General features: G+C 47.9%; 5 protein-coding genes across 12 annotated transcripts in view; 3 read left to right on the forward strand and 2 right to left on the reverse strand.

Moving 5' to 3' along the window:
* Nucleotides 1-1,151: 1,151 nt before the first annotated feature.
* Nucleotides 1,152-3,402, forward strand: FOXG_16539 (uncharacterized protein). Its single transcript, XM_018396562.1, has 4 exons — nt 1,152-1,733; nt 1,785-2,061; nt 2,110-2,570; nt 2,620-3,402. Exons 1-4 carry the CDS (start codon nt 1,232-1,234, stop codon nt 3,300-3,302), a joined length of 1,923 nt encoding a protein of 640 aa, XP_018257148.1. The 5' UTR covers nt 1,152-1,231; the 3' UTR covers nt 3,303-3,402.
* Nucleotides 3,403-3,456: 54 nt separating this feature from the next.
* On the reverse strand, nt 3,457-3,885 carry FOXG_16540 (uncharacterized protein; the record flags this gene model as incomplete). Its single annotated transcript, XM_018396563.1, has 1 exon — nt 3,457-3,885. The coding sequence occupies one exon, from the start codon at nt 3,883-3,885 to the stop codon at nt 3,457-3,459; it is 429 nt and encodes a 142-aa protein (XP_018257149.1).
* An 856-nt stretch (nt 3,886-4,741) lies between these two features.
* FOXG_16541 (uncharacterized protein) lies at nt 4,742-8,277 on the forward strand. 8 transcript variants are annotated; one of them, XM_018396564.1, is made up of 8 exons: nt 4,742-4,911; nt 4,969-4,992; nt 5,058-5,176; nt 5,273-5,742; nt 5,802-6,103; nt 6,159-6,596; nt 6,654-6,904; nt 6,982-8,277. In XM_018396564.1, exons 1-8 carry the CDS (start codon nt 4,828-4,830, stop codon nt 7,472-7,474), a joined length of 2,181 nt encoding a protein of 726 aa, XP_018257150.1. In that variant the 5' UTR covers nt 4,742-4,827; the 3' UTR covers nt 7,475-8,277. The 8 variants fall into 8 exon arrangements, with proteins under 8 accessions (XP_018257150.1, XP_018257154.1, XP_018257153.1 ...); XM_018396568.1 differs by having other exon boundaries at nt 4,742-4,992; XM_018396567.1 differs by having other exon boundaries at nt 5,058-5,742.
* Nucleotides 7,484-10,560, reverse strand: FOXG_16542 (uncharacterized protein). Its single transcript, XM_018396572.1, has 8 exons — nt 10,317-10,560; nt 10,229-10,252; nt 10,039-10,160; nt 9,501-9,982; nt 9,157-9,449; nt 8,669-9,106; nt 8,326-8,576; nt 7,484-8,276 (listed from the first exon to the last, which is right to left on the reverse strand). The coding sequence occupies exons 1-8, from the start codon at nt 10,401-10,403 to the stop codon at nt 7,793-7,795; spliced, it is 2,181 nt and encodes a 726-aa protein (XP_018257158.1). The 5' UTR covers nt 10,404-10,560; the 3' UTR covers nt 7,484-7,792.
* Nucleotides 10,561-11,686: 1,126 nt separating this feature from the next.
* Nucleotides 11,687-16,316, forward strand: part of FOXG_16543 (ATPase) — a gene marked incomplete at both ends in the record, with an annotated part of 5,029 nt that continues 399 nt past the window's right edge. Inside the window, 6 exons of the mRNA XM_018396573.1 lie at nt 11,687-12,736; nt 12,803-14,329; nt 14,377-15,312; nt 15,363-15,596; nt 15,644-15,873; nt 15,925-16,163. Of these exons, the coding sequence (XP_018257159.1) occupies nt 11,687-12,736; nt 12,803-14,329; nt 14,377-15,312; nt 15,363-15,596; nt 15,644-15,873; nt 15,925-16,163 (4,216 nt within the window). The remainder of the gene's footprint in view (nt 12,737-12,802; nt 14,330-14,376; nt 15,313-15,362; nt 15,597-15,643; nt 15,874-15,924; nt 16,164-16,316) is intronic.

Here is a 16,316-nt window from a genome sequence, read left to right on the forward strand (position 1 = left end):
CGATTAATTAGATGCGCTATCTCGATCATACGAAATGGCGATTGTGTCTTGATGTTGGGTGTAAGAGTGGCGAGAATAACCTCCAATATGTCAGTGCAATCAAAGCACTAGGTACACCAGGTGCCCGTCCCTCGGACCCTCGTTTCCGTTAATCCAAGGAAATAACAAAAGAAACATGACCTGATTGTGCTACCCACAGACCGCTGAGCTGTACTGTACTGTTTGCTCCGCCAAGCCACGAGAACCCAACAATGCGGAAAAGGTTGTGCGAGTGTTGAACTCGTGGCAGTGGTGTTTTAGTTCAGGCTGGCTTATCGAGATTCAGGTGGGACTAGACTTGTGTCGGGTTTGGGCTGGGGATCACGTCCCCGCAAATGGTCTAGAACTTCAAGCCACGATATGCGACAGTGATGCTTTGAGCTACTGCTTTCTCGGCATTCGTGTGAGGTATTTGATCCATGGTACGTGCATTTCTTCCCGCTTGAGCCAATTACGGTGTTGTTAAGAATATCAAAGTTATCGTGAAACAACACAAGCTGAGTGTTGTATGTACGTAGCAGTCATCATGACTTGTTATTGATAATTATCAAACGATGAACACAAACACTATTAACAAACTTCATTGAGTAATCTCTTTGTGTAAGGCAAAAAACATCGGCATGCTGATTGTCAAAGCAAACAATGGCATCTAAGTTATGCTCAGCCAGTGCATGAAAAGGGCGTCTGATAGCCGCAAGCCACTCCAACGCCCAGGCCGCATCGAGACCCATGGCATGGGGTGATCTGCCTCTTCCCCTGCATGAGCAAAGCTGAAATCTCCCCCATCTTAACAGTCTTTTCTCGGTTTCACAAAATATTACCGTTTCAATTCGGGTAAATCGTAAGCTACCGTATTCTTAATGTCACACGTGCGGTCCGCGTAAATAACCCCTTCTCTTCCGCTGGCATACCGCATTCCCAGGCCCTCGGATCCTCCATTCCGCCAGCCACTTTTCGCTATTAGACTTCGGCAAATCCCGTTCTCAGCGAGGCCTCGACACTCTCCACAAGACGACAGAGTTCAGCCTTGCATTCGCCAGCTGCAAGCCCGCTCACCCCATTTGACCCAATCCCCTGGGTATGTTTCTCTCTTTTTTAATTTCGTATGCAGCCCTCTGCCGATTCTTCCCCCCTGCTCCCTGTTCCACCATCAATTTTGCGCTTTGTCGTTGTTGTCGTCTTTCAGCTCAGCATGCATGACACCATGGCGCCGTCCTCATTAACAGAGCCAGACGCAGCGGCAGAGTCCTCCACTCGCGACCGCTTCTACTCCATCCTCCGAAAACCAGCATCGAACCTTGCCCTCCGAATCTCAGACCTTGATCGATACCGCCTCAACATGTGGGAAGTCAGTTGGGCTGCTCCCAAGGAGTCGCGAAAGGAACACCGTGAGAACAAAGCGACCACCAGCAAATCTGCGACAAAGGCGCGATCGATCTTTAGTCGCGGGTCCAACTCTTCGAGCGAGGCGCCGTCGTTAGGGAGCTTTTATAATAAACGAAAGAATGCGGAGAGGGGGGATGACTCTGTGTCGTCAACGTCTTCGAAAGCGAGCGCTGGAGCGGGGAATTATGAACTAGAGGCAGATGAGGCTTCGACGTTTTCGACGGGGAGTGAGCAGACGACGATTAATATGGCGAGGGTTGTTGATCTCAGCGCAAGGCGAAATGTGCAGATTCTGGAGCGCTCTCAAGGTTCGCGACAACGTGCAGTGGTTGTTTCGTCTCATGCTAATGTTTTGGTAGAGGCATACGTTGAGGATAATACGCTTCTTGATCCGCCTTCACCAACGCTCACATCGTCGACTGCGCCGTGGGATACAGAAACCCTTGAGCGTGTCATCATCCGGCCTTGGCCTCTCATTCAAACTTTGAGCGATGATTCTTTTGTTGCGCGAAGTACAGAAGCGACAACATCTCCACGTACATCCTCCGACACGCCATATCTCATCAATTGCGGTGTTACTATAATGGCGACACCCAGTATCAAGTCTAAGCATCGCGCTCGTTCACCAAGTACTCAGTCAGTCTCAATCTTCATTCATAACGTCAGTCCGCTTACCTCATTTAGATCTCAACCTCAACGTCCGCAGAGCAGTCGATCACCAACTAAAGCCAAGACTCCACGACGCATGCCATCATCCACAGCTTCACTACGAGTCGAAAGCAGCGATAGTTGGCGCCCTCCCAGTGAGTGGGCATGCACACCCACAGAGCCGTCATTCCAATTCCCAGACGAACCTGTCCCTGAGCCAGAAGCTACCATCCCCCAGGAACTCAACGCGATGCAGTTGGGTGTCAAGCAACTTGCCAAAGAGGACAATATGGTGAGACTTGTGCGTCTCGCTGAGTCGCAGGGCTCCAATAATCCACCAAGTTTATGTCAGGATCTGGAGGTTGAGAAGATGCAGTGGATGCTCTCCGCTATGTTCAACATGGACGGACCAGAGTATTCTGAGATTAATGATGATCATCTCGATGATGAGTCGACGGATCCGCCGAAGAGGATCCTTGCTCTTTATGAAACGCCCGGTAAGTAATCTCACTCACGTACTCATCTCACTCAATTAACATCTCCCAGCTGTGACTTCGTTTCTCGCTGCCGTGAATCACAGCAAACAAGTCTACCATCTCTCAGCAGCACCATTATCACCCGCCTCCTTCCCAAACATCCATCCTGTTCTCACACCAGTTAGATCACCTTCCGCATTCCCCGTCGCTCCATCTACCATTGAAGCCGTTCACTCACTACGTCTTCCTCTCGCTATGCCATCACAAGACATCCCCGCTCTTTTACGAAACATTCATAGATGTCTTGAGCCGGGTGGCTCACTACAACTCACCATCATTGATCCACTTCCCGTCACTAGCACTCTCGGGCCTCTCTTACGGGCCTGGATCGAAGATCATCTTCTCTTCAATCTGGAAGCTAGCTTTCGTTGCACAAACCCAAGCAAGTTACTCCCTCTCTGGCTGAATGGTGCCTCACTGCGTGTTGACCCCGATTGTATCGAGACGACACCCTTCTTCGCCATTCCTCTTGACAATACTCAGCTTCAGTATGTGAGAGAAGGCCACATATCTGAAGAAGGGTTGAGACAAGAACTTCGTAATCTTGTGGGCCGTATGCTCTGGATGGAAGTGTGGAGAGAATACATCGTCGCTGAACGTTGGTGGTGGGAAGATCCTGAGATTCTTCAAGAGTGCATCCAGCATCAGACGACATGGGAATGGAAGCTGATTGAGGCAGTCAAGGAAACCTAATAATTTTCTTTGTCTTGGTTGTTTATAGTTATTTTGGGAAATTTTAGATAGCATTATACCCTTGGAGTCCTAATGATGATTATAATTGATGGAATTAAGATCATTGCCTGCGATGCTCCTGCTTTGGATTTTCCCAGTACGTTGATTGAACTGCTTAAGACCTGGCGCTGCCCAGGTCTCTATGCTCCTCCAGACCATCCGTCTGCCTCAAAGTCTCCACCAGTCTCTCAATCCTTCCACTCTCGTCAACGGTAGCGAAGAGAAAGACCTCATACTTAGATGGAGGTTTGTTGGAGAATTCTGCAGTGACAAAATGACGCTCGGCGAGCTGGTTACCTTCGCGAAGGAAGTGCGTCACTTGGACTTTGATAGCTGTTGTAACCTGTCGCAGATGTTGAATGTGCTCAACAAATTCGGGAAATTTGATACATTTTCCATCCACAATTGATGTATAGTCTTGAGTGAAGCGTCCTTCTAGGTCCGCTTGGGTTGTTTCTGGTTCGCCGATGAAAATACTCTCAAAGCCTTTTTCGTACTTGTCGGGTGAAGATGTCCAGTCAACGTGAGATGGCTTAGATTTCATTTTGTGCAATTCAAAAAGCTATTCATCAATAAATGATGCCTACCGCGATGTGGTAAAGATGTGATTGGGAATAGCATAAATCGCTGCAGACTAAGTTAATGTCTTTTATGTGTAGACATCACCGCGGACTCATCTCCGAGCCCCGCGGGCCTCCAGCGTCATCGTACAGATCCCAGAAAACTATCAATTGGAGACTCGGACGAGAAGTTGAAGAGCTCAGCATACTATCAATGAGCAATGAGAGTCTGTATTCTTCCTATTTAATCGTAAAAACTGCGCAAACGGCGAATGCTGGTGGTGTTGTCGCGTCCACTTGTCACTTGCTGAGGTTGGTGATGCTACCCGGTAGCGCATCACTCTATTTATTGAACAGAATACGCATATGTTCATCAACAAAGCCATTTGCCTCCTCAGTATGACGGGGGAAAAAAACAATCTTCTCATTTGGACATTTTCTTCCTGAAAAGTGTTTTGTTTCCGTTTAATTTTCCCATTTGATAAATATTGGAAGCACTAGAGTCTGGAGGGTTTGACGAATGGAAAGCGAGACTTCAAGCCGAGGTAGTGAAATTAGGGCCAGGAGACTACGGCTTAGTGCAGGTGTACATGAAAGTAATAATTTCATCCAAGAGATTCGATCTCAATGTTCCAAACATCTTGACTTGGTATCATGAGACGAAACTCAGGCGACACGTGACCTACCACGGATCGCCCCTTAACGTCATAGCAACCCCAACCAGGGTCTTTAGATGTTTTTATTTCGCTTAGTCAGAGGATGCATCTTTTGTCCATTGCCCCGGATCATCTCGGACCGATGCACTACGCCCCGCATGCCTCTGAAATTTTAAAGGGAATCACTTCTCATACAGTCATTCTGCATCATTTTCCAAAATATGGGACCCCTTTTCGGCCCATATTTCGAACCAGAATCTTTTATAAAACATGTCCAACTCTCAAGGAGTATCTGCAAGTCCCAACAGGGGCACGCCGAAACCATCAGCATCTGGAGCGTCCCTTCGCAAAGCAGTCAGTCACCCTGAAATCACCAGGCTATGCGCATGTTGCTGACATATGCATGCCTAGTGCGAGCAATGTCGCTCCCGCAAGGTAAGATATTTCCACCAAATCATTTACCGATCACTTGGACATTCATTCTGACACATCTCTCCAAGATCCGATGTGACGGAAATTGCCCATGTACACAGTGTCTCCAGATAAACATTGCTTGCAATAAAGCAGGCAGGCAACCCAGAGCAAAGGCTCAAATCCCTGCAACAGTGTCTGCTAGATAGTTCGTATCTCCTCAAGCCCCTCGCCATCTTAAATTTGACACATCCATTGTCTGTCTGACGAGGTGTGGATATAATTTCTAACTAGGGCACTTCAGCAAAGAAAAAATCGACCTCATAGATCATCGGCTCGACGACATCACTCGGCTCCTGCACGATATCAACATCAGTATCCCCGCCTTGAATACTCAACCAATCCAATCGACATCTAGCTACGGCAACCAAGCTAATAATACAGCTCAATCTTTACCATCTGCAGATTTTAATAGGGCTACTAAGTCGACTGTAAATAACACAGACCCGGAGATCGAGCACTCGCTAGCCGTCCACTATGACTTCGCCAATGACTTCTTTCACAAGAAGTCCGGCATCAATCGACTGACAGACTCTAACCATGATGTCAAAGAGGCATTAGAATCGCTTCATTGTGTCATTAAAGCAATGAAACTTGGTCTGTGGAAGCACCAGGCATCATTTCCAGTGGCAAAGCAAGTCACTCGACCATCCTTACCGAAGTGCGAGTTACCGCCAATTGAAGAGGTAGTAGAGCTTATACGTACCGCAAAAGGTGAGCTGGCAAGCTACCATTATTTTACTTGTCCATTGTGCTCGATATTAACGTCTCAGACCACCACTCTTTAAACCCTCTCAACACAGTGACATGGGTTAGCGATTTTTTCCCCCTCGAGTCTTTCTCGTACATGTGCTTGAGGGTCTACTTTTCTGAAGATGCCTCAGAATGTGACCGCATCATTGCCAACTATGGTCTGCTCGAGCTATTTACCGCACGATCACAACTTGAGACAGAGGACCAAGGTCAAAGTCAACAATATGCTCTCATGTGCCGTGCTAATCTTGAGTCGGCTCTGGCTGACTTGCCGCTTTATCTCCCGGCAACTGCAGAAATGGCCGTTGCTTTACTATTAGGGGTAGGTTTTTGGTTGGCATGGAATACAGTCTAGTATGGGCTGACATTTACTGCAGGCAATCCATACTATGCAAATTTCGAAGCCGCTTTTGGCCTTTAGCCTATCTTCCAAGGCATTAGAGCTATGTCAAACGCTTGGCTACCACCAACTTTCCCCTTCGCAAGATGGTACAGTCTCTGATGACATGAAAACAAAACAGTTGTTATTTTGGATGACATACCTTATGGAAAAGAGTCTATCGCTACGTGTAGGTCGCTCTTCGGCTACCCAGGACTGGGACATCACCACGCCCATGCTTTCCTTACATGAGGGCCCTTCGTCTCTGGACGCATCAGTCGCACTGTGGATCGATACTGCTCGATGCCAAGGCAATATCTATAAGCAGCTATACAGCCCTGAAGCCCTGGCTCAGCCCCCTGATGTCCGACAATCTCGAGTCGAGGTCCTTTCGACCGAGCTCTATCGGCTCGATAAAAAGTCTCAAGAAATAAGTGTATAGGCCTCAGTGAGCAGAAAAAAGAAACTTTGCGAATCTGACTTCGACTTTTAGGACCATCACCTGCAGCATGCGAGAGACAAGTTCGGCCAAAGCATGATCGAATATCTCACACTTTCTGACGACGTGATGCGCGCCTCGCTTCTCACTCTTGTATATCGGGCTAGCCCACCCCCTAAGGAACCCCCGTCAGCACTCACTCGACCCTGCGTTGAAGCGGCGAGGATGACGATGCAACGGCATCATGAGTTCCTCGTAACTTTCAAGGATATAAATCCACTCTATCTATCAACATATGTTCACTGGTGCGCACTATCACCCTCAGCCATTGCAAACAATGCACAACACAACCATGATTTGTTAATCTCAAACTTATCTACAGGACTCTAAACTTTTCTCCCTTTATTCCTTTCATTGTTCTAGTTTGCCACGTCATAGAACATTGCGATAAAGGAGATCTTGAGCGACTACACGACTATATCACGTCCATGGAATCCAATTCGGTCCTTGTGGAGGCTGCAGGAAGGATGCATCCTCTGTTCAAAGCACTTTACGAAGTTGCTTTACGTTATGTTGAATGCTCCCCGTCATCACATGACCCAACCTATGCAGAGCGAAACCCGATGCTGGACCATCTAACGAGCTTGAGCTTCCCATTCTCGGGTCAGGTCAATCCATCTGAGTGGAATCTTGGGATCAGCTCACAGTCTGTGCAGGCTGGTGGCAGTAGTGGGATGCTTGCGCAGGAGCCAGAAAGCATGTATTCAGAGGTTTGGTCATCCAATACTGACGCATTGGAGCAATGGCTAGGAGAAAGTCAACATATCATAGATATGTTCGAGGAGTCTCACCCCACGTTTCCAGGGCCATCTTAGTACTGTAAATGTGGGTACTGCAATCTTGATTGTCAATTATGATGGAACGGTTCACGAATTTATTATACACGACAACTCAGGATCTTGAAATCGGACGCTTGACCCAACCAACCATATCATTGATTGCAGAGTGCTACCTCTTCTCGCTGTGCCTCGTAGTGACATAACACCTTTATCGTCGCTGTTCTGTTTGCTGGGGTACAGGCTGTTGCTAAAAGCTCAGACTCATATCCAAGGAGGAACAAAATTTATAACATCTTCAACGTTCACCGTTCGTGCAGCAGAACTTCTATATAAATCAAAGAGAAACCTCAAGCCCTAAAAGTTACCTTCCAACGCTTGAAGTACCTGCTGGTTGTATTCAAACCAATGCCCTAACTGGCTGCCGTAGTCGATGTTTTGCAATCCTTGATAATCCATTTGAGTTGCCTGTGAAGTTCCCAAAGCTGCAGTCTGCTCCGGTATGTTGTAATCTCGGCTTTCATTAATATCCTGCTGCATCTGCGCGTCATGGCTTGGTACAGACATGCCGACTTGCGAAAACAGAAGATTGAACGGAGTGTCCAATGGAAACCCCATCGTTTGCGCCATATCAGATCGAGAGCCGAGGTATTTGCTCGCAACGTCGTACATGACCATAAGCAGCCGCAATTGCTTCTTGTAAGTCGTTGGTAAGATACTCTGTATAGTCTTCAAAGGCTCTATGACGCTTAATAACTCAGCCAGTCGAGTAGAGTCGCGAGTTTCGATCGTATTGCAGAACATAACCACGAACGGTACAAACGGCCATCCAATAATAGCCCTAAAGCATGGTTAGAATGTTTCTCATGCTGAACTGCGCAAACCATTACCATTGAGTGTATATATCAAGAGAGAAGGGTGAAACCCCTTCAAGTTGGGCCAAGCAAGCCCGTTGTTGTTCGAGGCACTTCCTGGCGGTTGCGAGACACTCTTCTGAGAAGGCTGTGTTAGAAGCTTCAGTAGGCTGGATGCTGCGATATATCAAAGTGAGGCACGACAGGTGGGAGACTAGGTCGGCACTTCGCTGAACATCTACCACGGAATTTCCCAGTTTCTGGCCCATGGTCTCGAGGAATTGATCCTGGTAAGAGTCAGCATCCACATAAAACTAACATTTTAGTTGTCTGCTATCTGAGTCCTTCCTCATCTCTTTGGGACGTCTCGTTGACTTACTTCCACTGGATCCGTTGAGTGAAAAAGGGTTTCCAGTTCATTTGCCAGGCTTCGAGCTCGCGCTTCTCGTACGTCTTGTAGTTCCAGTAAAGCCTTGGCTGAGTATATATCATGATATACCTTACCGTGCATCATTGAAATCTTAATCCACTTTGGTATGATACGACAAAGCCTATTCCCGCTGATCATCTCGATACAATCTAATCGTGCTGACACATTCCTGTCGTCAATGACAAACGGTCGGTTAAGCCGCAGGGACAGTATCTTATCAAGCATGTAAATGAACCAAAATAACCTTGCCCTAGATGAGCGAGCGTCTTGTGATCCAGGACTGAATGATAGATCAGTGTGAAGCCCTAATTTGAAGCACATTTGAGCGGCAGCGGCAATGTGATTCCAAGCGAGAGACATTTTGCATTCGTTTAAATAATAACAAGCCTAGATGCAGTTAGCTAGATTGAGACAATTAGTTCATAGACTCCTCTTACCGTCATAAGTAGAGCTCTGGTGGTATGGATGTTACAAGGCAAGTTGAAGGGAAGATTTGCCAGCATTGTATCAAGATTAGTACGGCACAGTGAAAGAGCAGCAAAGAGTTCCTCTTTCAACGCTAGGTCTGTTTCAACATGGCCGTAGTGTATGAAGATGTCATATAGCCCGCAATGCAAAATGACTAAATCTGTGAGGGAGGCCTTTTCGGAATAGCCATTCAAGAAGTAATCAATGAAATGGCTGACGTCATTGAACTCAAGCAAGCACGATAGATCCAGGGAAGGAATGTCTAAGAGCATGTTAGCGATTTGACGTGTTTGTTGGTCCGTTCCTCACTGACCCTTCACCTTCTGGATAGCCAACATTCCCAACCATATGGGAGGCAGACGTAGATCGTCCCGACTGACGCCAATGCGCGAGAAGACAGGTTGAGGATTTACAGTTTGGTCATCGGGTCTTCCCACAATCCTTTTCAAGGCATCCAAGCTTGATTTTACCTCTGCAGGAACCTTGGTGAGGTGATTCTCGATAGTGAACTGCAGATAATTGGTGGCAAAGGTAGCTTGTGCTGCCAAGTGGTCATCGTCTTCTAAGCCAGATTCAGAAGAGGTTTGACTAACTTGACAGTCTTCTATCAGCAAAGAACCTTGAGTCGAGTCTATTACTTTGTCGACCGTGTCGGTACAGGGAGACGCATTGTGCAACGGAAGGGAGAAAGTATTATCTGGAGACTGTGAAACGGAAACTGAGGACAAGGGGGTATTTCCGATCGTCAGATTGATACGGTCTATCTTGTCTAAGATTTCATCAATCTTCCTGTGACTGAAGTATGAATAGTTAGAAGCCCATCATGGTTGTCAAGACTTGGCCAAGCTTACAATTGTTCGGTGGTAGCAGGGTTACGCTTGCGCTTCGGGCGAGCTGTGATAGTCGTAGGGTATGTGCATTGAATGCTTCGGTCTGAGCATTGATGGCAAGGCTTGACGCGATCACAACGAATCTAATCATGGTCGCGAAAAGAAGTATCAGTGTTACGACACGTAATGACTAGGGTGGGGCTCTCCATACCTTTCGTTGTCGACACTGGTTACACTGAGGGCGCGTCACGTCTTAGCCAGAGATTACTGGTGGTTTGGGCCAGGGGCTGTAATCTTACAGAACGCTTTTCCACCGTATACTTCTGGTCTTGAGCTGGAGATGGCTCAGAGCAAGCGTTAGAGCCAAACGTGCTAGTGAGGTCCATGGGCGCGAGAGAAATTATTCGATATTTGCTTTGGGGATGTTGGTAAATTGTTTAGGAGATGACAACACCAATTGTTGACTTGGTCAACACACACTGATCAAGTTTGTATAAAGCTAGACTACCAACGCTCATTATTGACCAGAAAACTCAGATTATCAGTCTCATATGTCGCATCGCCTGAGCTGATGGGACAGAAAGGCTCCCAAGTGCCGGATTCCGCGGAGTTACAGGGTGGAGAGCCAAGAATGCCGCAAGAACTTATGGGAAATTGATGAAGGCTTGACACCAAACCCATCAAACGGGGCGATCCTTAGTGGCTTATGCCAAGAACATATCCACAATCACTTAGACGCCAGCACATTTTTTAGTCGTAACCGTAATCGTTAAGCATAATTTCACCGTCAGCCAGTGACGTAGTCATATCGCGCTCCGTCCTCCTACAGGGCGTAAAGTCGGAAAAAAAAAAAAAAAAACCTATGAAGCAAAATATTAGGCTTACAAAAGGCCGTATAAATTTAGATTACCGCAAACCTGTCTAACTTATTGCATAAATTGAGCACAGTTGTATTTAGTGAGGGAAATTGTTTTTTTAGCTGCTAGGTGACAAACCTTCCAAGTGAAAGTACAGTGCATGCGTGACATCGATCATGATCTAGTGATGAAGAATCGTTGGACAGCTCAGAGTGTTCGTTAACTACAACTTCGTTATTGAAAGTGAGAGTGGCAGGAATGTTTTGCAAGCAAGTAACTGGTGGCGACTTGCTCCTTGGTGTAGGGTAAAGAAGCCGTGAGCTGACCACATGTTTCAAGACACCCACTCATTCGTTCTCTTGCCCGCAAGGTGACTTGGGAGGTTATGGAAGTAAAATGCACGCGCTCCGTGCCGAAGCTGGTAAAAAGTCTGACGGACTGGTTATCAACTCGGCATGGAGCGCGTGCACTGAGCGTCCGTCGTATAACACATGCCGGCGCCGGAATCCGTTGCCTCCGAAATTCCGGACGGTAACAATTCTGAGACAAGCACAATTTGAACGCAAGGGGGAGGGGCAGCACCAGAGCAGGTTTCCGAGTTATGATAAAATATATACCTCCATCACTGCAATGCAAATAGCAATCATACGAGCTCCAAATATCACACGTCTCCTTTCATTATATTTTACTGTCTTTGTAATAATATTTTCCTTGGCTCTCTAGCTTATCACTTCCACACCTTAGCCGCGGCGTATTATTCGTTGTTTGCCAATCTTCGCTGGAGCTCAGTTCATTCCTTTTTGCTGGGAACCATGGTCGCTCAGCCGCCAGATATTGAGATGGAACTCAATCAGCGTTCCAACACTCCAGCAAATGAGTCTAACTCGTCCACCGTTGGTTCCGAGCACGACAATGACAACAGGAGACGATCCGTCATGGATGATCAAATGTCCCACCTGGTTAGGCGGTACACTTCGCAATCCCATTCTCCGAGTATCTTGGTCCCGAGCAAGCCAGACGGACCCCTTGATCCCAATAGCGAAAAGTTCGACGCAAGAAAATGGGCCAGGGCATACTACAATCTGCGAAGCGATCTGAGTGGTGATGCTCCCCCTCGAACCAGCAGCATCGCATTCCGCGGCTTGAGCGTTCACGGTTATGGCACGCCCACCGACTTCCAGAAAACCATCGGAAATGTGTTTCTCGAGGGTATCACCATGTTCAAGCGACTGCTAGGACAGAAGCAACAACGCATCGACATCCTTCACAACCTGGAAGGAGTTGTGCAGCCGGGAGAGATGCTAGCCGTCCTAGGTCCGCCAGGTTCAGGCTGCTCTACACTGCTGAAGCTCATCGCCGGTGATACCCATGGTCTTCATGTCAGCCAACAGGCGAACATCAACTACCAGGGCATCACCCCCAAGGAGATGAAGACTGCTTTCAGGGGGGAAGCTATCTACACGGCCGAGATTGATGCTCATTTTCCCCACATGACCGTTGGGGATACCCTCTACTTCGCCGCCCGAGCCCGCTGCCCGAGGACTATTCCTTCCAATACGACTCGCCGCGAGTATGCTGAGCACCTTCGAGATGTCACAATGACTATGTTCGGAATCCAGCACACAAAGGACACAAGAGTTGGTGATGATTTCATCCGAGGAGTTAGTGGTGGCGAAAGAAAGCGAGTCACTATCGCAGAAGCTGCCCTTAGTCATTCACCTCTTCAGTGTTGGGACAATAGCACACGAGGACTTGATAGTGCTAATGCGTTAGAATTTTGCCGCACGCTGCGAATTCAAGCCGACATCTTGGACAGCACAGCTTGCGTCTCGCTTTATCAAGCCTCGCAGGATGCATACAACGTAAGTTGAGACCCCCCTCCGACGTACAACTATCTTGTAATCAGGAGTCTAACAGTTTGCATCTAGGTCTTTGACAAGGTCATCGTCTTGTATGATGGCCGTCAGATCTTCTTTGGTAGAACTGATCAAGCCAAAACATACTTTGAGAACCTCGGATTCATTTGCCCTGAGCAACAGACAACTGCAGACTTCCTTACCTCGATGACAAGCCACCAGGAGCGTATCATTCGCCCAGGCTGGGAAGGAAAGACTCCTCGAAGTGCTGACGAGTTTGCGGCAGCTTGGAAGGACAGCGAAGCCCGCCGTCTCTTGAACAATGAGATCGATCAGTATATGGAAACCTACCAGTTTCACGGCGAGCATTACGAGAAATTCCTGACTTCGCGACGTCAAGATCAAGCCTCTTCTCAACGGAACCACTCGCCTTTCACGATCTCATACACGGATCAGACGATGTTGACGCTCTGGCGCAGCTGGCTCTTGCTCAAAGGCGATCCTAGCACATCCATCACCATGCTTGTCACAAACGTCTGTAACGCTCTCATCATCGGCAGCATTTTCTACAACCTACCTTCTGATTCCAACAGTATATCTCGCAGAGGTGTCCTCCTTTTCTTCCTTGTTCTCACCAACGCCTTCGCAAGCATTCTGGAGATTATGACCCTGTATGCTAAACGCAAGATTGTGGAAAAACACGCTCGGTATGCTCTATACCACCCTAGCGCTGAGAGTCTGTCCGCCATGATATGCGATTTGCCATATAAGATCGTCAATTGCCTCCTGAGTAATATTACGCTGTATTTCATGACGAATCTGCGACGCGAGCCGGGCCCCTTTTTCTTCTTTCTCCTCAACATGTTCTTCATCACTCTGACCATGTCGATGATGTTTCGGCTACTCGGATCCCTTACAAAGACGATTGCACAATCTCTTGCGCCTGCTTCTGTTATCCTTCTGGTCATCATGCTGTACACCGGTTTCGCTATCAAGGTGCAAAACATGCAGGTTTGGCTTGCTTGGCTGAGGTGGCTTAATCCTGCTCACTATGCGTTTGAGTCGATGATGGTGAATGAATTCGTGGGCCGCACATTCGATTGTGTTATGTTCGTTCCATCAGGCACTGGATACGAAGGCGTTGGCTCGGAACAGCGCGTCTGTTCTGTTGCAGGTGCAGAACCTGGTGCCGATATTGTTTCTGGAACGGCATACCTGAAAACTTCATACGGCTATATCAACGCGCACAAATGGAGGAACTTTGGCATCATGATCGTATTCATGATTTTCTTCATGGCTCTTCATCTCATCGCCACCGAGTTAATTGCCTCAGAGAGATCGAAAGGCGAGGTGTTGGTGTTCACCCGGAAGGCCATGCGCCAGGGTAAGACGCCATCTAAACAAGACGTCGAGTCCCAGGCCCCGAAGGAAAGCACGCCCATCTCAAAGGAGAACGGCAGTCCGGCATCTTTCCAGTCCCAGAAGTCAGTCTTTCACTGGTCAAACGTGTGCTATACCGTGAAAGTGAAGGACGAAGATCGACGCATCCTCGATAATGTTGATGGGTGGGTGAAGCCCGGAACATTGACTGCTCTTATGGTATGTAATAACGTCTTTATTATATGAAGATTTCTGACAAGAAACAGGGTGTATCTGGCGCTGGCAAGACGACACTCCTTGATGTGCTAGCAAGCAGGGTCACGATGGGTGTTATCTCAGGTTCCATGCTTATCGACGGGCACCCCCGTGACCTTTCTTTCCAGCGCAAAACCGGCTATGTGACACAACAAGACTTGCATCTTCATACCTCTACAGTCCGAGAAGCATTAACGTTTAGTGCTCTACTCCGCCAGCCTGATACTTATAGTGCCGAGGATAAGGTTGAGTACGTCGATACCGTCATTGACCTCCTTGATATGCAAGAATACTCAGATGCTATCATTGGTGTCCCTGGACAGGGCCTCAATGTGGAGCAGCGCAAGAGGCTGACCATAGGGGTTGAACTCGCTGCTCGTCCTCAACTCTTACTCTTCCTCGACGAGCCGACTTCAGGTCTTGATAGTCAGACTTCCTGGTCCATCTGCAACCTGATGGAAAAGCTTACTCAGAACGGTCAAGCGATTCTCTGTACGATCCACCAGCCATCAGCCATGTTGTTCCAACGCTTCGACCGTTTGTTATTGCTGGCCAAGGGAGGCAAGACTGTATACTTCGGAGATATTGGCAAAAATTCTCACGTTCTTGTTGATTATTTCGTTCGAAACGGCGGTCCACAGCTACCCTCTGGCGCCAACCCAGCTGAATATATGCTGGAAGTCATTGGCGCTGCCCCTGGAGCTCACACAAGCGTCGATTGGCCCAACGTCTGGCGTGAATCGCCCGAATACCAGCAAGTACAGGCCGAACTCCAGCGCCTTGGTTCTTCCACAACATCTCCGCCGACCGAGAACACCTCATCTAGCTACTCCGAGTTTGCTGCACCTTTCTCCTTGCAGCTCAAGGAGGTTCTCCGACGAGTCTTTCAGCAATATTGGCGGAGTACCTCTTACATCTACTCCAAGGCTTTCCTTTCTATCGGCGCGGTAAGTGGTGATTACCTGGATCTCGTTTTTTCTGTAACTAACAAGCATAGGCTCTGTTCATTGGTCTCTCGTTCTTGAACGTGAGCAACACTCAAAGCGGATTACAGAACCAGATGTTCGGTGTCTTTATCTTCCTTACCGTTTTCAGTCAACTCGTCGACCAAACTTTGCCAATTTTTGTTTCTCAGCGCAGCATGTATGAAGCCCGCGAACGTCCTGCGAAATCCTACTCTTGGAAAGCTTTCTTCGGGGCCAATATCATCGTTGAAATGTTCTGGAACACGGTAGGTTTCCTATTAATTCAGTATGGGCGCTGCTAATGCCGCCCAAGGTCATGGCGATATTTAGTTTTCTTCTCTGGTACTTCCCAATGGGTCTTTATCGCAATGCTCGCGAAACCGGCGCAGAACACTCCCGTGCCACGCTAGTCTTTCTCTTCATCTGGCTCTTCTTTGTCTTTACCACCAGCTTTACATTTCTCATCATTGCTGGTATCGACAGTTACGAAGTTGCGGGTGGTATTGTTGGGCTTCTGACTATTATCATGTTTGCATTTAATGGGTGCGTTGTAGCTCAAGATCTGTCAAAGTGCAATGTACTGACTGCCCATAGTGTTCTTGCCGGACCTGGAACCATGCCTGGCTTCTGGATTTTCATGTATCGCGTCAACCCTTTCACGTATTTTGTCGAAGGCTTCCTTGGGACAGCCGTCGCAAGGGCTTCGGCTCGGTGTGCTTCCAACGAACTCTTGACCTTCAAGCCTCCCAACGGTTCGACCTGCGGAGACTACATGCAGGACTACATCTCCTCCGCCGACGGTTTCCTTGTCGATGCCGGGTCTACCACTGAGTGTCAATTCTGTCCCATCTCTAACACTGACAACTTCCTTGGGGTTGTCATATCTTCTTTGAGACCGATGGAGAGACTGGGGGATCTATGGGCATTCATCGTTTTCACATTGTTGTCGCAACATTCCTTTACTGGCTGGCAGAGTGCCAAGAACA

Source organism: Fusarium oxysporum, chromosome 11 (assembly GCF_000149955.1).
Source record: "Fusarium oxysporum f. sp. lycopersici 4287 chromosome 11, whole genome shotgun sequence".
NCBI classification, from domain to species: domain Eukaryota; kingdom Fungi; phylum Ascomycota; class Sordariomycetes; order Hypocreales; family Nectriaceae; genus Fusarium; species Fusarium oxysporum.

What these genes read in the sequence shown, in the direction of transcription:
- FOXG_16539 (XM_018396562.1), top strand. Translation starts at nt 1,232, where the DNA reads ATGCATGACACCATGGCGCCGTCCTCATTAACAGAGCCAGACGCAGCG. An exon ending in GATTCTGGAGCGCTCTCAAG is followed by an intron (nt 1,734 to 1,784) that starts GTTCGCGACAAC and finishes ATGTTTTGGTAG; the next exon opens with AGGCATACGTTGAGGATAAT. An exon ending in TGCTCTTTATGAAACGCCCG is followed by an intron (nt 2,571 to 2,619) that starts GTAAGTAATCTC and finishes AACATCTCCCAG; the next exon opens with CTGTGACTTCGTTTCTCGCT.
- FOXG_16541 (XM_018396564.1), top strand. Translation starts at nt 4,828, where the DNA reads ATGTCCAACTCTCAAGGAGTATCTGCAAGTCCCAACAGGGGCACGCCG. An exon ending in AAAAGTCTCAAGAAATAAGT is followed by an intron (nt 6,597 to 6,653) that starts GTATAGGCCTCA and finishes TTCGACTTTTAG; the next exon opens with GACCATCACCTGCAGCATGC. An exon ending in CTATCAACATATGTTCACTG is followed by an intron (nt 6,905 to 6,981) that starts GTGCGCACTATC and finishes ACTTATCTACAG; the next exon opens with GACTCTAAACTTTTCTCCCT.
- FOXG_16542 (XM_018396572.1), bottom strand. Translation starts at nt 10,403, where the DNA reads ATGGACCTCACTAGCACGTTTGGCTCTAACGCTTGCTCTGAGCCATCT. An exon ending in ACCAGTGTCGACAACGAAAG is followed by an intron (nt 10,161 to 10,228) that starts GTATGGAGAGCC and finishes GACCATGATTAG; the next exon opens with ATTCGTTGTGATCGCGTCAA. An exon ending in ACTCAACGGATCCAGTGGAA is followed by an intron (nt 8,577 to 8,668) that starts GTAAGTCAACGA and finishes GACTCTTACCAG; the next exon opens with GATCAATTCCTCGAGACCAT.